Source organism: Puma concolor, chromosome E2 (genome assembly GCF_028749965.1).
Source record: "Puma concolor isolate L17-30 chromosome E2, mPumCon1.1.hap2, whole genome shotgun sequence".
NCBI classification, from domain to species: Eukaryota; Metazoa; Chordata; class Mammalia; order Carnivora; family Felidae; genus Puma; species Puma concolor.
In genome coordinates, this window is record NC_141681.1 from 61,551,823 (window position 1) to 61,573,333 (window position 21,511).

At 44.8% G+C, this 21,511-nt stretch overlaps 2 protein-coding genes across 4 annotated transcripts; one reads left to right on the top strand and one right to left on the bottom strand.

Annotated features, from left to right (window-relative positions):
* The first annotated feature begins 778 nt into the window (after positions 1-778).
* Positions 779-18,934, top strand: LOC112850989 (uncharacterized). Of its 3 annotated transcripts, XR_015245105.1 has the most exons (5): positions 780-1,125; positions 1,942-1,980; positions 4,469-4,595; positions 5,786-7,448; positions 18,577-18,934. XR_015245105.1 is itself a non-coding variant. In XM_025914497.2 (4 exons), exons 1-4 carry the CDS (start codon positions 964-966, stop codon positions 7,111-7,113), a joined length of 1,656 nt encoding a protein of 551 aa, XP_025770282.2. In that variant the 5' UTR covers positions 780-963; the 3' UTR covers positions 7,114-11,581. The 3 variants fall into 3 exon arrangements, 2 of the variants coding, with proteins under 2 accessions (XP_086546963.1, XP_025770282.2); XM_025914497.2 differs by lacking the exon at positions 18,577-18,934 and having other exon boundaries at positions 5,786-11,581; XM_086690837.1 differs by lacking the exons at positions 1,942-1,980; positions 18,577-18,934 and having other exon boundaries at positions 779-1,125; positions 5,786-11,581.
* On the bottom strand, positions 18,540-19,463 carry LOC112850992 (vomeronasal type-1 receptor 1-like). Its single transcript, XM_025914500.1, has one exon. It carries the CDS (start codon positions 19,461-19,463, stop codon positions 18,540-18,542), a length of 924 nt encoding a protein of 307 aa, XP_025770285.1.
* Positions 19,464-21,511: the final 2,048 nt, after the last annotated feature.

The window sequence follows — 21,511 nt, forward strand, 5'->3', positions numbered from 1 at the left end:
TTTTATTCCCTTCTGTCTCTGTCCTCTCCCTCATTAGTTTCAGTGATACATTTAGAGCAACAGGAGAGCAAGAAGCATATACTTTGTTAGTAGGTCACTGGGTGTAGTAGTGAGTGAGTTGTGCCATTATCATTTCATAAGAGGAATTGAATATATTTCAGGATATGGAGTAAAAAAATGATACGGATAAAACTGTGGCTCACTGGGTTGGATACAATTACGGATAATTTAAGCAGAAAAGATTATTTTCTGAGGGAACTGGTGCCTGGCTTACCCTTGTCCACCTGCTTCAGAGTGGCCAACATCCATTCCTCCTCTATGTTCATTGCCGTGAACCTATCCGGAGTCTTTTCTCTCCTGTCCCTGACCTAAAATTCTGAAACTAACAAAACCGACTTCAACGCTTCGGGGTACATTCCTTTAAAAAGCAATAGCATGATGTTTATTAGCTTCCAGCTGCGGAGTGAACACCTTTTGTACCAAGTGACGACGGAATGAGATGTCCATTTGGATTTGTCTCTTTGGGGGCATCTGAAGTAATATTTCTAGCCTCCGAAGCAAGCTCAGCTTCATTGGGTCTAACATGTTTCTAAACACTCTGGCGACCAGTTCCAACAACGAACCCAGAAGTATGGGTGTTGCCCTTCCTCAAGGAGTGGAGCCCAGCCCCGCGGTGGCGAGGCCACTTCCCAGCGACCCTCGCGCTGCCGCCGCACTTGGCCGGGAGGTAGCTGTGGAGACACCCTTCGCGGAGCCCACGGAGCTGCAGAAATTACACTCTCCAGAAAGCTCTTCCGGCGCGCCGGGCTGCGCCGAGCCTAGGAAGGCTCAGGAGAGGGCACTTCCGGGAAAGCACGTGATGCCGGGGCGGGACTTCCGGCGTCCTCTTCTTGGCGGTCATTTCGGTTTCTCGGAACTTATATCGGTGTAGAGGTGCTGAAGCACTGGTTTGGGAGCGAGGTGATGGGACCGAGAAAGCGCAAGGGGAGGCGATGTCCCCGCCGCGCAGACTGGCGTCCGCGACTGGCCGGGCTGACCCGGGCTGCCTCGCCCCGAGGTCGGGACAGGGACCGCCGGCCCGGGTGTCCGCCCCGCCCACAGAGTCCGCGCAGGGACCCGGCTGAGGTAAACGCGCGGCCCCCGGACCCTCCCCGCCCTCCCCCACCCAGACCCTTCAGGCCCGAGCGCGGGGCGCCTGCTCGCGTCTCTGCAGCCCGGGTCCCCATGTCCGGGCCCGGGAGGCGCTCGCGGGCGGGGACCCCGCGTCTGAGCGCCGGCGTGACGGCGTGCGGGAGCGGGCTGCAGGGGGCGCCGAGGGGGAGGAATCGGGGGCTGTGGGGTCCGCCCTCTGCCCTCGGGAAACAGAGGATGTGCGGCGGGGGCACTGGCGGGCTGGAGGGGTTGTCCCTTCATGTGAGGACTCTAGATGCGAAAGAGAGTTTTGGCCAAAGGAGGAACACGATCTCTGGGATTTAAAAATTTCCCAAAGGTTGGGGCGCCTGGGTGGCTCAGTTGGTTAAACCTCTGACTTCGACTCAGGTCATGATCTCACCTTTCCTGGGTTCAAGCTGACAGCTCAGAGCCTGGAGCCTGCTTCGGATTCTGTCTCTCTCTGCCCATCCCCCGATCGCTTGCGCGCGCTCTGTCTGTCAAAAACAAACATTAAAAGATAATAATAACAATAATAACAACAATAATAAGTAAAAGTTTCCTAAAGGTTGCTCTTAAAGAGAATAGATTGGAAGGGGGTTGATGAGGACAGTGGGGCGCCGGGAGGTTTCATCTTGAGCAAGGTCACACCCCTGGTAAGAGTCTCACTCAGGCACAAGGGTTTGACAGCTGAGGTCACCTGGCCCTTGAGCGGGGCAGGGGTACAGGGTGATCTGAGCCCATGGAGTCTGGCCATGGTTACCTTCCTCTAAGGCCTGCCTCTCTTCACAGGTTTCTGTGGCTGAAGAACTGCTCATGAGGCCAACACAGGTCAGTGGAGGGAGTCTCTGTCCTGGGGTTAAGGTGTCCTGGGACTCTGCCTGCCATTCTTCCAGGTCTTGGGTCTAGGGGACCTTAGAGAAACCCTGAACATGGCGTCCTGAGGGGTTCTTGTTTCTGGCAACCAGTTGAAAGAGGTGTGGAAAGTTATCCTAGGAACAGGTACTAATACGTGCAAATACTTGGAGGCGTAATTTAGCTGGGAACGTCCAGGGAACTGAAGGTTTCCTTTTTTTCCCTCATGGAAGCAAGGGGACAGGAGGCAGGACTGGAATGGTTGCCTTTGAGGTCAGGTGTCTATTCTGGAGGCGATAGGAGGTTGATGAAGAGCAAAGTGATCTTGGGGCGCCTGGGTGGCTCAGTTGGTTAAGCGTCTGACTTTGGTTCAGGTCATGATCTGGCAGTTTGTTTGAGCCCTGTGTCAGGCTCTGTGCTGACAGCTCAGAACCCAGCACCTGCTTCGGATTCTGTGTCTCCCTCTCTCTCTGCCCTTCCCTGATTCACTCTCTGTCTCTGTCTCTCTCTCTCAAAAATAAACGTTAAAAAAAAAAAAAAATAGCCATTCTGAAATGGGCCAGGGCTACTGCTTTAAAAAAAAAAAAAAAAAAAAAAAAAAAAGTCAGGTGATCTTATCCAGGTCTTAACAGGCTTCATCTGGCTGCACAGTGGAGGACGGATGCTGGGATAAGGGAGGGAGAAGGATGACCCAGAAGAATGCTACTGTAATAGGCTGGCTAGTTGAGTGTTATCAGATGTAAACAGTGGCCCTCGAGGTGGGAGAAATGGTTGGATTCTGGATTCATTTTTTTTAAAGTAGGGCCAAACTAGACTTTCGGTTGTGAAAAGTGAAGGAGAGAAAGGAAGGAATCAGGGATGACCCTAAAGTTTTTGGTCTCAGCAGCTGGAAGGCTGGAAGCTCCGTCAATGGAGATGAAGTGGTCAGTGGTGGAAACAGTGTTCAGTGGGGATATCAAGAGGTTTGTTTCAGCCGTATGCAGCCTGAGATGTTTCAGAGACCGCTGAGTAGAGGCATTAAGTGGGCAGTTGCACGCACGCTTTGGTGGTGGGGGGCAGGTATCAGGCTGGAGCTATCCCGCAGGTGATTGCTGCTGTGTCAGCCTAGGCGGAGCTGTGGTTTACACTGAGGAGGGGGGATTTTCAAGTCTCAGTGGTGGTACTCTTAACCGTCCAAGAGGATGGTGTGGGCCAAGAACTGGGTCTCTTGCTTGGGCACCTTGTTGAAGGTAGTCGGTGTTGGGGACACAGGGGAGGGAGAAAAGTGGCCATGAGGAGGGTGTGGGCAAGAAGGATGATCTGGCAGGTTACCAAGGTTTCCAAGAGAGAAGTGGACATGAGAAGCATGTGGAGGCACAGGAGTAATTGAGGCTGGAACTGGTGCTTTTTCACCTTTCTGTGGATTCCCCAGGATTTCGTGTTGACCCTTGGGTGGGACATGAGATGTTTCAGTCAGGATGGTAGGTTATTTCAGAGTCCACTGTGGTCATCTGTGATTTATTAGGCCTAGGGTAGAAGAGCACTGGGGCTGGGTTTTGAATAAGGTTTAGGTGTGACTGGAGGGGACAGGATGGACAGCACACAAGGGGATATCTGAGATGTGGGTGTGGTTCTGGTTGGTGAGGTTGAAGCAAAGAACAGAGCTAGCTTTCTCCCTATGAAGGGGAGGCTTTCCCAGCAGGATTCTGGACTGTGCTTAATAGTAGAAGCCATCAGAGATTGAGCAGTTCTGGATCCTACTTGAGTTTGCTCAGCAAGCAGTGTCTTGTGATGCCTTGTGCCAAGTGACGAGGGGAGAGTCCAGGGGGAAGCCTGTGCTGTGGGGCGGGGAGGTAGTTGTGGTGGTGGAGGGAACGCATCTGTGGGCTCCAGAGATGTAAAAGAGGTGCAGTCTACAGAGTAATGTGCCTGTGAAGAGGGAGTGTGAACTAATGGCCCCAGGGTCCTGATATTGAGGACTTAAGGTTGAAGGGAACGCCCAGATTTGGTTGTCTGGGATGCACAGTCTAGAGGACAACAGGGGTATTGGCAGGAGGAGTGGGGCCCTGTGTGCCAGGCCCAGAGTTTAGATGGTGTTTATCTGATGATCTGCTGTGGTTGCTGAGGGCTGAACAGCAATTAGGGACCATGAGGAGAGAGCACCAGTGGTGCCCATGGGGTAGGGTTTTTTAAGTTTTTTTTGTTTGTTTATTTTTGAGAGAGAGAGAGACAGCGTGTGAGTGGGGGAGGGGCAGAGAGAGGGAGACACAGAATCTGAAGCAGGTTCCAGGCTCCGAGCTGTCAGCACAGAAGCCAACATGGGGCTCAAACTCACAAACCATGAGGTCACGACCTGAGCCGAAGTCAGACACTTAACCGATTGAGCCACCTAGGCGCCCCTAATGGGGTGGTTTTGTTGGGGGAAGAGACTGTGGATCTTTGGGAGAGGGGCTATTTGTGGTTTCATCTGTCTCCATCCTGACAGGACAGTGTGACATTTGAAGACGTGGCCATGTACTTCTCTTGGGAGGAATGGGGTCTCCTCGATGAGGCTCAGAGATGGCTATTCCACAATGTGATGCTGGAGAACTTTGCACTTGTGACCTCCCTGGGTAAGGCCCTCATTCCTACCCCAGGGACCTGGGCTAAGCTCTGCTTTTCTGTTTTTATCCCAGGGGTAGCTGGGTACTTGTCCCATCAGAAACATGGATGCTGCTTCCTTCCCCATTTCTCGGTTACCTGTTGTTAGGGTTGGGCTGAGTGCACTGCCCCAGGGCCTCACTGGGAAGGATTCACGTGACCAGTAGTCTTGCAGTTATGCTACTGGTTTCCACCTTGCTTGCCCTTTCACTGTCTGGCTGACTCTGTCCAAATCCACACCACCTTCCTGCCCCAGGTTTTGCCCACTTCCTGTAAGTGAGGACATTCCCTTGTCCCTGCCTGTGCCAGGAACTGTGGACACTGCCATGGTCAGTTCTCTCGGGGACTATGGCAGTTCTTGCAGGGTCCTCCTCTGAGGATTGTTTTGGTAGTACTAATTTTCTTTCCTGTGGTCTCCTATGTGTTTAGTTGCTCTGGGCCTGTGCGGACCACTCATCTATCCTGCCTTTCCCTTAGGACTTGAATTGTGCAGGTCCTATTTAGTTCCTGAACCCCAGGTTGGGGAGGAGAGGCCTGGGTGCTTCGCAGGATCAACGTGACTCCAGCCATGACAAGATGGGCTGATCAGGGCTGTGTTCAGATGATACCAGAAACCTGTCCTATTCCGCTCAAGTCCTGGTGCCACTGGCCACCTCATTTCTACTTCCTTCCCCATTCTTGACACTTGCTGAGTTGTCATTTCTGCTCTGAATTTGGTTCATTCCCCCTTCTCTGAGCCCCTCTCTTATTGCTTCCCTTGCAGCACTCTGTCACGTCGGCCTGTACATACCATATCGTGGGGTGTGCACGTATCCTCATGTGGTTCTTAAACACCAGCTGTCTTACACTTGGTTTTCCTGGGCCCAGGTGCGCCTTTCTGCACAGTTACGGGCAAGGATTTACCGAGAGCCATTAGCAGAGGAGTGAGCTGTGGATCCTACTGCTCCTCCCTGTGCCACGCCCCCACCATGTGTTCTTCACCTGGTGAGGCCTCCCCACTGTGTGACCCTTAGAAGCAGCTTCTTGACCCTGACCCCAACTCCTTTGTCCCAGAAACAGTGCCATCAACTCATCCACTGGTGTATTGGACACACGTTAATGATGGTGCTGCCTCTTCCCACTACTGCATCTGTGTGCTTCACTAGAATTTCTCTGCTTGCAGGTTGTTGGCATGGAGCAGGGGATGGGGAGGCACCTTCTGAGCAGAGCGCTTTTGTAGGAGCGTCGCAGGTTAGGACTCACCAGGCAAGCCCAGATCCCCAGAAGGCACACCCCTGTGAGATATGCGGTCTGGTCCTGAAAGACATTTTGGGTGTGGCTCTGCATCAGAGAACACATCCCCAGCTGAGACCTGACACATGTGGGAGACGGACCAGTTTCATTGCAAACCTTCACCAGCACGGGAAGCAGCACAGTGTAGAGAAACCCCTGAAAAGGGCTTCACTTGTGAAGAGCTGCAGGTTCCATGTGCCAGGGGAGTCCTTCACCTGTGGGGAGGTTGACAAGGACTTCCTCACTGGTTCAGGCGAGCACCAGCACCAGGCCAGTCGTGATGGACAGAAAGCTCACAGTAGCACCATGTGTGGGGAAGCTGTTCACAGTGGGAAAAGCCATCACAATTGGTGTGAAGGCAAGAAAGCCTTCAGCCACAAATACTCTCTTGCTCAACACCAGAGTGTCCATGCCCAAGAAAAGCCTTACAAATGCAGTGAATGTGGGAAGTCCTTCACCCGAAGGTTTAACCTCTTGCAGCATCAGAAAGTCCACACTGGAGAAATGCCCTATAAATGTAATGAATGTGGAAAATTCTTCACCAATATCTTCGGTTTCATTCAGCACCAAAGAACTCACACTGGGGAAAAGCCTTACAAGTGCAGCAGATGTGGAAAATTCTTTGGCCAAAAGTCTACCCTTACTGTACATGAGAGAATTCACACTGGAGAAAAGCCTTATGGGTGCAGTGAATGTGGGAAATTCTTTAGACATAGCTCCAGCCTCATTAAACATCAGAGAGTTCACACTGGAATGAGGCCTTATAAGTGTGGTGAATGTGGAAAATGTTTTGCTGACAACTCCTGCCTCATTAAACACCGTAGAATTCACACTGGAGAAAGGCCTTATGAGTGCAAGGAGTGTGGGAAACTTTTTAGCCAAAGTTTTGGACTCACTCAACACCAGAGAGTTCACACTAGAGAAAGACGTTATGAGTGCAGGATATGTGGGAAATCCTTAACCCGCAAGTCCTACCTCATTCAACACAACAGAGTTCACGCTAGAGACAGGGCTCCCGAGTGCAGGGATCATGGGGAATTCTTCAGTGACACCCGGTTTGCTCAACACCAAAAAATTCACATCCGAGAACGGCCTCATGAGTGCGACAAATGCGCAGAAGATTTCAGCCGAAGGCCTAACCTCATTCACCACCACACAGGAAGTCTATACATGCAGCAAATGTGGGAAAGTCTTCAGTCAGCGGCCTGCTCTGATTGAGCACCAGAACGTTCACAGTGCAGGTGGGCTTTATGAGTGCACTGAATGTGAGAAAGCCTTCAGCCAGAGATGTGACCTCATTTGACACAAAAAAGTCCACACTGAAGAAAGACCTCATTGAGTGCAGTGAATGTGGGAAAGCCTTCAGCCAAAAGTCTCCCCTCATCAGGCACCAGGAAGTTCACACAGAGCAAAGCCATGGCCGTGTAGGGAACAAGCTGTTTACCTGTTTGATATAAAGACATTGGAGGAGAGCCTTCATGAAGGAGACATCTTCCTGAAGTTGAACTCCTGCATCTTAAAACACCACAGGGAAGATTCCCTGTATATTCCAGGTATGTGGGAAGCTTCCAGGAGCCACTCTTCCTAACCTGGGTGGGGCCCTTGCTGAGATTGTGTCACTGCCAGTTTCTGTGGTGTAAGTCCTCTGAACTCTACTGTCTGAAATGCCCAGGCTCCCGTGGTATTTACGGAAGTAGACCTCTGATTTCTCTGGAGAAAATGAGCAACTTGAGCCTTTAGGGGGACATCATTACCTTCTCTTTAATTCGTCACATTCTTGACCCAGTTTTCTCCCAAAAGACCTTATTTGTTCTGTTGGTGACTTGAAGAGGAAATTTGTCTTCATGGACATTGTTTTCATGACACTTGTGATGGATTTTCCAGTCTCCATGTCACCAACCTGTACACGGGTTCACCTTGCTATGGTTTGTGCAGTAAAAAAGGCCTTATTGTTCAAGCCACCTTTTGTCTTGGGGATTGTATTCACTAACAGGTGCTTTGAAAACACGCAGGGGTGAACAGCTTGTGTGGGAGTCCCAAACTTTGGTGCGCCTCAGAAGAGACCATGTAATGGCAGAGGACGGCTCTTCAGTTCGGGCCTAGTTCGCACTGTTGCCCGTGGCCTCCAAGGAAAGACTGTAGGCTTTGTACAACTGATTGGCAGCCTGAATGCCAAGGTCTTTTTGCAGGCCCAGAGGTCACGCTGACGAGCAGGCACTGGTGACAGTATCCGGTGCTTCCGGGACTAGTTTCTTTGCTTATGGCGCATATTCTGTGATGACCGCATGGTGAAGAGGAGTTGTCTTCCCCAGGTCTTTCAGAGGAGCCACGTGCCCTGATGTCTAGAGTTTTGTAAAGTAGTGTCACTGATCTTAAAGCTGTAGGGCCCAGGGAATACCGTCATTGTGCACAGACATTGCGTTGACAGGGAGAGGTAGAGCCTGCAGCAAACAGGTGGACCGTGCCTCTTCTAAAAGTGTACCCATAGCTACTGCAGTGACTGTGGCTTGGCTGTGTTGGGTGGGCACGTACCTTCGGGCCTGTGTGTCTTGAGTAGCTGAGGTCATTTGCATAGAAAATAAAGGTTTTGTGGATTCTTGTGGCTTTCTGGGCTGTTGACCTTAGAAGACTTACTACACATGCAGGAGAACAAGCATAGGGACGGGAGATCTCACAGTCCAGTGGTACGGCCTCTGTGACTAAGGCGGAAACATCCTTCATTGCTCAACAGTATTCCTGAGGTAAGGCATTCCTCCTAAAGCCTTAGCAGAGAATGATGGATGGGGCGCCTGGGTGGCTCAGTCAGTTAAGCATCTGACACTTGATTTCAGCTCAGGTTATGATCTCACAGTTCATGAGTTTGAGCACCATGTCGGGCTCTGCTGTAACAGCGCAAAGCCTGCTTGGGATTCTCTCTTTCTCTCTCTCTCTGCCCTTCCCCCATGGTTGCTCGCTCTCTCAAATATAACATTAAAAAAAAAAAAGAGGAGGTGATGGAGATAGTAGAGGGTTGACAAACCTGATTTTTTATGAAGAGGGGGAGATCCGTACTTTATTTTGAATGATTGCTTAACCATTAAGTTATTGCACATGAAGTAAATTGCACGTATTTAAAGTGTATAAATTGGTATTTTGTATAAACAAGTTTTTGACGGGGCACCTGAGTGGCTCAGTCGGTTAAGCCTCCGGCTTCCGCTCAGGTCACGATCTCATGGTTCATGAGTTCGAGCTCCGCGTCAGGCTCTGTGCTGACAGCTCAGAGCCTGGAGCCTGCTTCAAATTCTGTGTCTCCCTCACTCTCTGCGCCTCCCCTGCTCATGCTCTGTCTCTCTTTCTCTCTCCAGAATAAATAAACATTAAAAAAAATAATAAATAAATAAAAAGTAAATAAATAAGTTTTTGACAAGTATAATCCATGAAATCATCGTAATTGTAATAATAAACATAAGTCCCACACATATTTAACTCCTGCTTGTTATTAATCTCTTCCCCGCCCTCTCTGGCTCTCTGGGCAAACCTGAATTTACTTTCCTTTACAATAGACTACATTTTCTAGAATTCTAGATGATTGGGATTTTTCTGGTTTCATATATGCTGCATAATTAGAGATTCAAAAAAATAGTTTGTTCTTTCACTGCTGAGTAGTATTTTCTGGTGTGAATCTACTGCTGTCTGACGTTCTGTTCCTCTGTTAATTGACATCTGGGTTTCCAGGTTTGGGCTGTTACAAATAAAGCTGCTATGAAAATTCACGTATAAATCTTTATACAGATACATGTTTCATTTCTCTTGTGTTAGTTCCTCTGAGTGCAATGCTTGAAGCATAGGGTAGGTAAATGTTTAACTTTTTAAGAAATTGCCAAACTGATGTGAAATGGTTATTTCTTTTCATATTTCCTACCATCAGTGTATGAGAGTTTCACTACCTTCCTGGTTCCTGTGAGGCATGGAAATTTCCATTTAATCTTTCCCTCCCTAGGGTCCATTTGCAAGAATGTAAAACCACTCAGATCCAGGCTTGAATCGGCTCCTCAGCAACAGTACCGCCACACATGCTGCCTATAATCTGGTCCCTTTGGTTTGGTGGTGTCCTATGTGACAAGCATCGCAGGAGGTGACAGAATGTTGGCCAGCTTTCTTACGCTGTCTATGTGAGGAGTAATCTTTCTCAATCTGTTTGGCCGTGTGGTTTCCTTACTAGACAAGGCTATGGCAGATTGGCAAGCAAAACCTAGCAGCTGCTACTGCAGAAAGATTACTTGACTGTTGGACACCCCCCTTTTCATTACCTGACTTCCTGCTTTCTTCATATCTAGTGAAGAAGGCATTGTTTGGCCTTACCTTTCAAAGTGACTTGTAACCAAAACCATTGTAAAAGGGGCTACCTATAACACTGGAAAAAACATATGTTGTAAAAGACTAAAATGTCTCTAAAGTAAAATGTAGTAGTGGTTTTCAAAGTGAGGAGGAGATTAGTAATATAGTACAATATAAATGTTGTGATAGTTGGGTCACCTGGGTGGTTCAGTTCGTTAAGCATCTGACTTGATTTTGGCTCAGGTCATGGTCTCACGGTTGTGAGATCGAGCCCTGTGTTGGGTTCTGCGCTGAGCATGGAACCTGCTCAAGATTCTTTCCCTCCCTCTGCCCTTCCTGCGCTCCTGCAGGTGCATGCTGTCTCTCAAAAACAGTAAAAGTAAACTTTAAAAGTTGTGATATGTGGAAACATTGGACGTCAAATACAATGGTTTGGTAAAGAACACAATATAGATAGGATAAATGATAATGCCTATACAACTAAAAAATAGCAGGGATGTCTGGCTGGCTCAATGGGTAGAGCACGTGACTCTTCATCTTAGGGTTGTGAGTTCAAGCTCCACATTGGGTGTAGAGCTTAATTTAAAAAAGAAAGAAATACCAGATGGAGGAAATCTCAAAAGCCGTTGGAAAGGGGTAAAGCCATTGGAAATTTTAAAGGAAAGCCAAACATCTTAAGACATGAAAGGAGAAGCAGGCCTATAGATAATGAAACACAAAGGAGGAGGAAGTTACTGAGGGAGACTGTTTACAAAAGGGAAACATGCTGTTTAGACCCATTGTAATAAGGAGAATCAAGGACAGGAGAAAGTTATGCACATGTACAGTAGGAAATATAGAGGAACAAGAATCTTTTTGAGCTCTTCCCTTTCCACAGTTAGTGAATGCAAATGTACCATGAAATAAATGTTTTTAAAATATTGAAGTAAAAATTATGTGTATCAAGAATATCCTCAGCCAGCCGACAGACACATGAAAAGATGCTCAACATCACTAATGAGTGATGTGCAAATCAAAACCACAATGAGCTATCACCGTACACCTGTCATAATGGCTAAAATCAGAAACGCAAAAGGCAACAAGTGTTGGCAAGGATGTAGAGGAGAAAGGCACCCTCCAGCACTCTTGGTGAGAATGGAAACTGGTGCAGCTGTTGTGGAAAACAATAGGAAGATTACAGAAAATATTAAAAGCAGGATTATCGTATGATCCAGTAATTTCACTACTGGGCATTTACTCAAAGAATACGAAAACATGAATTTGAAAAGATACAGGCATCCCTATGTTTATGGCAGCATTATTTACAATAGCCAAGATCTAGAAATAGCCAGTGTCCATCAATAGATGAATCAATAAAGATGTGTGTGTATACAGTGTGTGTATATGTATGTGTGTGTATGTACATCTTCAGGATGTATAGGAATGTTAGCCATAAAGAATGAAATGTCATTTGCAACAACATGGATGAATCTGAAGGGTATAATTCTAGGTGAAATAAGTCAGAGAAAAACAAATACCATTTAATTTCACTTATGGAATTTAAGAAACAAAACGGGTCCCTGGGTGGCTCAGTTGAGTAAGCATTCAACTCTTGATTTTGGCTCAGGTCATCATCTCATGACTCGTGAGTTCGTGCCCCGCATCAGGCTCTGCACTGACAGCACAGAGCCTGCTTGAGATTTTCTCTGCCCCTTCCCCTCTCACACGTGCTCTCACACACTCTGTATTTAATGTTTAAATAAAACATTAAAAAATATAGAGAACTGCTGAGTCACTGTATTGTACACCTGAAATTAATATAACACTGTACCTGAATTACACTGGAATTAAGTTAATTGAAAAAACCTTAAAATATTTTGAAAAGATAGAATGGGCTAAGTAGTAAATAAAGTTTCAAAAGAAATGTCCTCAGCCAATATGCATGCCATTTGAAAGAAAAAGCAATCAAAATATTTGTGGGCATAAGGGTGCCTGGGTGGCTCAGTCAGTTGAGCATCAGACTCTTGATTGCGGCTCAGGTCATGATCTCACGGTTGGGGAGTTCGAGCCCCACATTGGGCTCTGCACTGATGGTGCAGAGCCTGCCTAGGATTCTCTTACTCTCCCTCTCATTGTGCCTCCTCTGCTCATTCCCTATCTCTCTCTGTCAAAATAAATAATTAAACATTTAAAAATATATGTATTTGTGGGCATGTTAGACCTCGGAATTTTTTTTTTTTCCAAACTAGGAATCTGCCATAATGACTCTTAAAAACTAATATTCAAGTTAGAAAAAAACAAGCAGGATGGTGAAATGGGGCTGGGATGTAAGGATAATCCATATCCTGATAATGTTTTCTACTATTTAAAAAAAAAAATAATTTTGCAGACATACACAATTTCAAAGTAAATTCTGGTATGGTTGATAGTTTTAAGAGAAAGAGTTGCAAGTGCTGAAATGCTTATTTTAAGTTTTTATTTTGTTGACTCTTGTTACTCTGGTTGAAGTTGACAGGTTTTTTTTTTTTTATTTTTTTATTTTTAACGTTTATTTATTGTTGAGACAGAGAGACACAGCATGAACGGGGGAGGGGCAGAGACAGAGGGAGACACAGAATCGGAAGCAGGCTCCAGGCTCTGAGCCATCAGCCCAGAGCCCGACATGGGGCTCGAACTCGTGAACCGCGAGATCGTGACCTGAGCTGAAGTCGGACGCTTAACCCACTGAGCCACCCAGGCACCCCGACAGTTGGTTTTTAAAACTTACAATTCGGGGCACCTGGGTGGCTCAGTCGGTTAAGTGTCCGACTTCAGCCCAGGTCATTATCTCACAGTCCATGAGTTCGAGCCCCGCGTTGGGCCTGGAGCCTGCTTCGGATTCTGTGTCTCCCTCTCTCTCTGCCCCTCCCCTGCTCATGCTCTGTCTCTCTCTGTCTCAAACATAAATAAAAACATTTAAAAAAGAAGTTAAAACTTACAATTCACAGGAAAAATAATCATCAAGACACATTTAGAAGGTAAAGAAAAAAAAGGTGGATTGTTCTTCAGAAATTAGGGCTTGTTGGGGTGCCTGGGTGGCGCAGTCGGTTGAGCGTCCGACTTCAGCCAGGTCACGATCTCGCGCTCCGTGAGTTCGAGCCCCGCGTCAGGCTCTGGGCTGATGGCTCAGAGCCTGGAGCCTGTTTCCGATTCTGTGTCTCCCTCTCTCTCTGCCCCTCCCCCGTTCATGTTCTGTCTCTCTCTGTCCCAAAAATAAATAAAAAAACGTTGAAAAAAAATTAAAAAAAAAAAAGAAATTAGGGCTTGTTATAAAACTAAAAATGACAGTTTGATATTAGATATTTGCAGAGTTACACATACAGATCAGTGGGAACCATGTAGAGTTTAGAAGGAAATCCACGTACATCTGGACAATCACTTGATTTATGATAGAACCTGGTGTGGGAGGGAACTTATCTAAAGAAATATGTTCTAATATGCATCAAAACATGGACGAAAACTTACACAGCTGCATTGTTACTCCCAACACGTGAAAGCAATACAAAGGTCCATCACTGTAGAATAGAAATCGTGATACAGTGTAATGGGCCCTCAGATCAGTGTGATGCTTAAAACATAATATTGGAGGAAAACATTAACTAGAACTATACGATAAACAATATAGCTCTAAGAAAAACATCTAGTGAAATGTCTCTCTGGGGAGGCGGTTGATGTTGCTGAAGCCGAGCAGCTGGGAACGCCTGGCCCGCTCAGGGTGGACAGCCGCCTGCTGCTTTTGCTCGTACTTCTCCGCCTTCTCAGAGACCATGACCACCTGTTATGGGTCTGATCAGATGTTTTGATTGTGCCTGCTCAGCCATAGATTACTCCCGCTGCATGCTTCAACAAGCTCTGTTTTCCCCCTGAGAACACTCTTTAAACAGTGTAATGAATTGTGATGTCTATTGATGATTGATATGATTTTCCCAATAAATACGAGAATGAGGAGTTTGGGGCAACCATCCTTCCAAACTGTCGTCCCCTCCTCCCTTTCTCTTGCAGCTGACTTGTTTCTGCCTTATTTTTCTCCCGTGTGCCGTTAGGAAAGTGGAATATGGTGCCCTCAACAGCAATGAAAATGGATGATACAGACACATTGAACAGCATAAATGAATCTTACTGACATGGGTTGGGCAAAAGAAATAAATGCATAATATATGATTTCACTCATATAAATGTCAATAGTATACAAAAACAAACTATAGTTTTAGAATTTATGCATAGTAAGGAAAACTATTGAGAAAATCCAAAAGGGGCACCTGTGTGGCTCAGTTGGTTAAGCTTCCAATTTTGCCTCAGGTCATGATCTCAGTTCATGAATTCGAGCCCCATGTTGGGAGCTGTGCTGACAGCTCAGAGCCTGGAGCCTGCTTTGGATTCTGTGTCCCCCCCCCGCCCCACTCCAAGCTTGCACCCTGTCTCTCAAAAATGAATAAGCGTTAAAAATTTCTTTAAGTCCAAAAGATGCCAACTTTAAAAATCTGGATGTTGCTTTCCTCTTGGAGGAGGTGTAGACAGTGTCTGGGATGGAGCACTTGACATGGCAGGGCACACTACAAGTATACTTTGTATTTCCCTCAGTGGCAGATACAGAAGTATCTATTTTAGGAACATTTGTTAAATTCTAAATATATATATTTAATATATATACATATATAATATTCTAAATATACTTAATATATATATACATATATATATAATATATGTATAATAATTCCCTGTAGTAATGTTACATTTCACAATAAAAGTGTAAAGAAAAAAATGGGGTAAACATAAGTGTGGTCCTTAAATTATAGCACCAAAAAATAAATAAAATGTAAGAATTTAATGGAGATGAATTACACATAACCTGCACAGAGCTGAAAAGAGAAAAAAAAAGGAAATGGGAAACCAAAAAGGTTGAATGTTAGATTTAACTAGCAGGTTTCTCTTGAGTGAGACTTCTGTCATGAGGGGCAAGGCATGAAACATAAACACAATCAGTATCCCTATCAGTGTTTACAGACCCAGAAAGTGATTGCTTGGCTGAAAATCAGGTGAAACACAGATCAGTCCATAAAATGCAAAAGAAACACCTTTCCCCAAATGATTCATTCAACTTCAGAAACAGGATGATCAGTTACTTGGAAGCAAAGTATTTCCATTAAAAACAGGGTCTGGAACTTGGACAAACAAGGTTGAGTCGAGTGGTGCTGTAGAATGATGGCTGGAGTTCATAGGCTGTAAATGTGTTTTCTCATCTTCCAGATGGACATGAGGATCGTTAGCTTGTATGTATGAGCAAATTGTTAGTAAACCCATAAAGATAAAATAATTTCAGGCACACTGTTAGAAAATATGAAATCTGCCATAGAGCATACAGACCAGTAAGGTCAGGGGACAGACATGCAGGTGAGGAAGGAACTGAGGGCGGCGGGCATAAGCACAGGTGTCCGAGAGCTCACTGGGAGGTGGGTCTGCCTGAGTCAAGAGAGGTGGGGTCATCACAGATAAGGAAACTGCTGTATTTTCTGTGGCTTCGTTGATCAACTGTATGGATTAGGTGTCCTTGGGCTAAGGCTCAGTTATAGATACAATGTATTCTCATCAACTATTCAGGAATTAATTGGTCTAAGAATTACCGTAGGACTAGAGAAGACAGAAGTTAGTGGTGACTGGTAATTAGAAAGCATTTAATCAGGGTGGTTTAGAGAAACACACCCTGACCTGATAGCAGGGACTGTGTGAATGGATATAATGGGAACGATAAGGCCTCATCAGAGACTATTGTGCAAACTTGAGCTCAAGAAAGAGTTGCACAGTTCATGAAATTTTTATAAAAATTAATTGGACTTAAGGAGGCCTTTAAATGTCATTTTCTGTGTGCAAATAAATAAGGTTATACTTTCTCGAAGACAGCATTCAGTCCTAGGATTTATCAAAATTAACTATAAAATACAGTAAAACCTTGGTTTACGAGTATAATTTGTTCCAGAAACATGCTTGTAATCCAAAGCACTTGTATATCAAAGTGAATTTCTCCATAAAAAATAATGGAAACTCAGATGATTCATTTCACAACCCAAAAAATATTCAAATAAAAATGATTACAATACTGTAATATAATACAAAGTATAAAGAAAAATAAGTTAACCTGCACTTTCCTTTGAAAACCTTCATGGCTGGTGTGGGGGAGATGAGAGGAGAGTTATTGTGTAGGACAACTTTCGTTATAACAGAATCACTGCTGTCTGTTGGCTCAATGGAATCTTTTTCTGCACGGGGGTCATTGTATATGCTCGTGTGGATATTGACTGCAGTATAATGTTAATACACTCTTGTCATATATTATGTTACATTAAACATATAAGGCAATATGGCAGCAGAGGAAAGGGTCTATATCTGCAGGCAGCCTGACCTAGAATGAAGCAAAGCCTTCCTAAGCTTTCTCTTGTATGGAGAAGCAAAGGACTGTCCACAGGTGCTTTGAAGTGACAAAAAATACACTAGTACCAGTTGTAGGCAACTTCCAGCATTCTGAAAAATCACTGATTTCTGCCAAATACCATGCCCTGAGACTGAGCATCTGAGCATGGGAGACAATCACCCACAATCCTGCAGAGAGATAGGGAGAGGGAGAGAGAGAGAACCATTGGTTCAGTTGTAATCATGTAACGTTTGGCATCATGTACTACTCGTATTGCAAGACATTGCTCGTTTATAAAGTTAAAATATATTAGAAATGTTTGCTTCTTTTGTGGAACACTCACATAACAAGTTACTCACAAACCAAGGTTTTACTGTAGTTGTAAAATTGCCTGGACTCTTCAGCAAAATTAAAAGATTGAATTAAAATCCTAAAGACACGGGGCGCCTGGGTGGCTCAGTCAGTTAAGCATGTGACTCTTGATTTCAGGTCAGGTCATTATCTCATGGTTTGTGAGTTTGAGCCCCGTGTCAGGCTCTGTGCTCGCAGTTTAGAGGCTGCTTGGGATTCTCTGTCTCTCCCTCTCTCTCTGCCCTCCCCCCAGCTCTCTCCCTCTCTCTTTCTCTCTCAAACTAAACTAATATAAAATAAGATAAAATCATTAAGGACAATATGAACAGCGTGAATTAAATAGAGAAAAATAGGCCAGTGGGGGAAAAAAGAACTCTTATATTTGATACTAAATGTGAGAAATAGAGTGAAAAATGCTTAAGCTCTTGAAATTTTGTCTTTTGTTTGTTTATTTTATTTTAGGGGGAGTGCAAGCAGGGGAGAGAGGTGGAGAGAGAGAGAAAGAGAATCTTAAGCAGGCTCCACGCTCAGCACAGAGCCTGATGCAGGGTTTGATCCCACGACCTTGGGATCATGACTTGAGCCGAAATCAAGATGGGATGTTCAACCGACTGAGCCACCCAGGTGTCCCTGCCTTTTGTTTAAAATAAATGCCAATGACTGAAGGTTGGAAACACACTAGGTTTGAGAACCATTAAACCATAATATTTTAACCAAAATTGGGAGTCAAATGGAAGTTTATTAAAATGAAACACATTTTATTATGTATGTACTAAATGACATCTAAAAAGCAAAGGTGATGATTCACACATGTTCCTACACCTCTTGATTGACCTTTGTCATTGTTAGGACAAAGTTTAGAATTTTTCTCTGATCTGTGGTATTCTGCCACAAACACTACAGTTTTGTTGTTTATTAAAGTTGCGTGTACAGGGGTGCCTGGGTGGCTCAGTCTGTTGAGCGTCCGACTTTGGCTCAGGTCATGATCTCGCTGTCCGTGAGTTCAAGCCCCGCATCAGGCTCTGTGCTGACACCTCGGAGCCTGGAGCCTGTTTCAGATTCTGTGTCTCTCTCTCTGCCCTTCCCCTGCTCACGCTCTCTCTCTCTCTGTCAAAAATAAATAAATATTAAAAAAAAAAAAAAAGGTTGCATGTACATTCCCCATATGGGCCATTCCAGATCTTTTCCCTGATAGATACAGTCTCATTAACTTACGTTTAGGGAAAAACCATATTACAACTATTGAGAAGCCCTTACTAGATATAGGTGACATTTTACTTATGTTGGCAAACTTGGTAGTTCTCATACACTATACTCTGTAAAGGACCTTAAACTTCTTAGTTGAGGAATACAGCCTGTGTATGTTAAGTAATAATTGCATATTGTATAAATCTATTTTGGCTCTACTATGCCTGTATGAGAGTGGGGTATTAATCACTGGATATCACAGATTCCTAGAATTGTAACTAGCACCAAATAGTCACGTATATTGTAATGAAGGGCGAAACTAAAAATAGATTTATCTGCACAGATCAAAAGATATACAACTGTTTTACCAGATTAAGGAAATTGTTTTCCTTGTCCAACAGGCAGAGCAGAACCGAGAGACATGCACATCACTGCTGATGAACACAAATGGGCTGAATGTTGGAAAACATGATGCTGCAAACACACTGATGTTTACTAGCCACTCGTTTGGACTCCGAATAAATGCTATGCAAAGAGACAAAATGGAAGAGAGACAGTAACAGCAGACGAAGGAGCTCACCAGCATCAGGATGGTTTGTGTGGCTCTGGCCTCGTGGGAGGGTCTGGGGGAAAGGCTGAGGCTGTGAATGTGTTGGACTCGCTGCTTGTGCCTGAGCAGGACAAGGACCATGGAGCCACTGGCCCACACCATGATGCTCAAAAACACAAAGTCAAAATAAAAATATATGACAGCATTTAGTGAGTCTCTAAGTTTATCTTGTGGTAGTTTAGAACAGTAGACAAATATATTTTTTAAAGTAAGGTTTTTGCTGTTCACTGGCCCAGTCATTTTCATTGGAGTGTAGATATTTAACAGGAGATGCAAGATCCAGCAGAGGAAACAGCAGAAGCCAATGCATTTTGGAGATGTTCTGAGCCCCATCACCCCAGAGATTTTAGGATGAAGCTTACTGGCCTGGTAGCCACTCAACAGGCAGGTGATGCTGAGGGCTCTGCTCACCCTGTGGACATAGAAGACAACTTTACATCCAGGGTCATCTAGGAAAGATTTCCATCCAAAAGCTGCCATGGTCTGAGGGATCCCTTTGGAGAAAAGCACCAAGTTGTTGGCTAAGACCAGTTGGTTGAGAATCAAGTCTTTGGGTTTCAACTTGTGTCCTGTGAGCAAAGTGAAGGTATAAACACCAAAGAGGAGGGAATTTCCCAGGATCCCCACTGCTGCCTGAATGAGGAAGATAATCCCCATTTCCAAGTTGGAAGAGCCCATCAATTTCAAGTGGAAATTGGTCTTAACTGGGGCAGAAGATCTGGAGGAAATCCAAAATATATGTATTACTGTCTTCATGTTTCCTGTAGGGCTTTCCATAAACCACATTTTTTCTGCATAGAGGACATTCAGAATATGTCCTTAAAAGCAACAAAAGGGACAGATAGTGGTTATTTAAAGGAGATTTTACTATGTCACTGTAGATAAGATGTTTCTCCAAGGATGCACACTAATTGACAGCAACCTTTAGGCCTTGGGTTATTGAAGGAGGAGGGAGTCGTGGCATATTTAGACATAAACATTCACATCAACTTTATAGGCAGATGGATTTGTTTAAAATGTTTAGATACAATTGTAATTTTTATAACAGCAATTAAAATTGAAGGGTAATTTTAAGAAAATGTAGTACAATATACATATGAACTTTATCAGAGAAGAATTTTAAACCAAGGGAAAGTTCCATAAATAACTTTGAAAAGAAAACATGTAATGAATTTAATTCTCCAACAAAGATGTCATTTTATGTGGAGTGAGAATTTACACAGTTTCTGTAAATCAGAGTCAACTTGGAGGAGTCTCTGACTACTTAACACCTGTGATCACCATGGGTCACTCCTATGTTTGAACTGTAGTCGTTCAAGGGCAAAAGAGACTCATTCTATTCCCTTAATCAAAAGGGAATGGACGCCATGGAGACATGGGTAGGGGCTAAATTATGTGCACTGTGCTCTCAGAGAAAGAATATTGAAATGTCCATCATTATGCTCCTTGAGTAGAACTTTATCTGCCGGAACAAACCATGCTGTTAAACGCTACACGTCTGTGAGGGGTGACCACATTAAAAATTCCTACTGATCAGGGGATCGTGAGGTCCTTGTTGGGTAGGAAGAGTTTCAGATTTGGAGGATCATTCGAATGTCACAGTAATTTTGAAATCTGGTTCCAGGTCAGGGTAACATTGAGATTCTGAGAATATTGAAGTCCCTGATGATCTCTGCTCTCTTAAATGTGGAATCTCTAGTTCTTTTTTCTTAAGAGTCCTATCTCCACATGGGAGTTGGAGGTTTATACTCTTCCACCAATCGTTAGATATTTTAGATAAATGTAATTACGAATTCCTTTTTTTTTTTTTAACAACTTTATTCATTTTTTGAAAGATAGACTGTGAGTAGGGGAGGGGCATAGAGAGAGGGAGACAGAATCTGAAGCAGGCTCCAGGCTCTGAGCTGTCAGCACAGAGCCCAACCCAGGGCTTGAACCCATGAAATGTGAGATCATGACCTGAGCCGAAGTGGGACGCTTAACCAACTGAGCCACCCAGACGCCCCAAGAATAACTCATTACTTTCAATCTCAAAGTGACTTTAAAACATGTTTGCATACCTATACAACCCTTATTATGTGAGAAGTTTATGACCAATCCATACAAATAATAACTTTTGAGAAACTAAAAAAAAATAATTGTGTCTGTTGATTTTTATCAGGGTGTATTCAAACAAAACACCAAAACTATCAGCCAAGATTGTGAACAGGTATCCAATATCGTATTTTTAGTAAAATCATCAATTTTTTTTAAATGACTGAATAAGAATATTAATGTGATCCATGTAATTGAAAGAAGTCAACATTAACCAATGTGTATTTGACTTGAAATGTATAGAGAGATAGATATAGTTTTTTTAACTGAACAGGTTCAGATATTGTGATCAACTCCCGAGCAACTACCACCTCTGTTCTCCAGATTGTGGCCTCTAAATGCAACTTCTCACAGGGGCACCTGGGTGGCTCAGTCCGTTGAGCATCCGACTTCGGCTCAGGTCGTGATCTCACAGCTCATGGGTTCGAGCCCCAAGTTGGGCTCTGTGCTGAGCTATAAAAAACTTATAAAAAGCTTATATAGGGGCGCCTGGGTGGCGCAGTCGGTTAAGCGTCCGACTTCAGCCAGGTCACGATCTCGCGGTCCGTGAGTTCGAGCCCCGCATCGGGCTCTGGGCTGATGGCTCAGAGCCTGGAGCCTGTTTCCGATTCTGTGTCTCCCTCTCTCTCTGC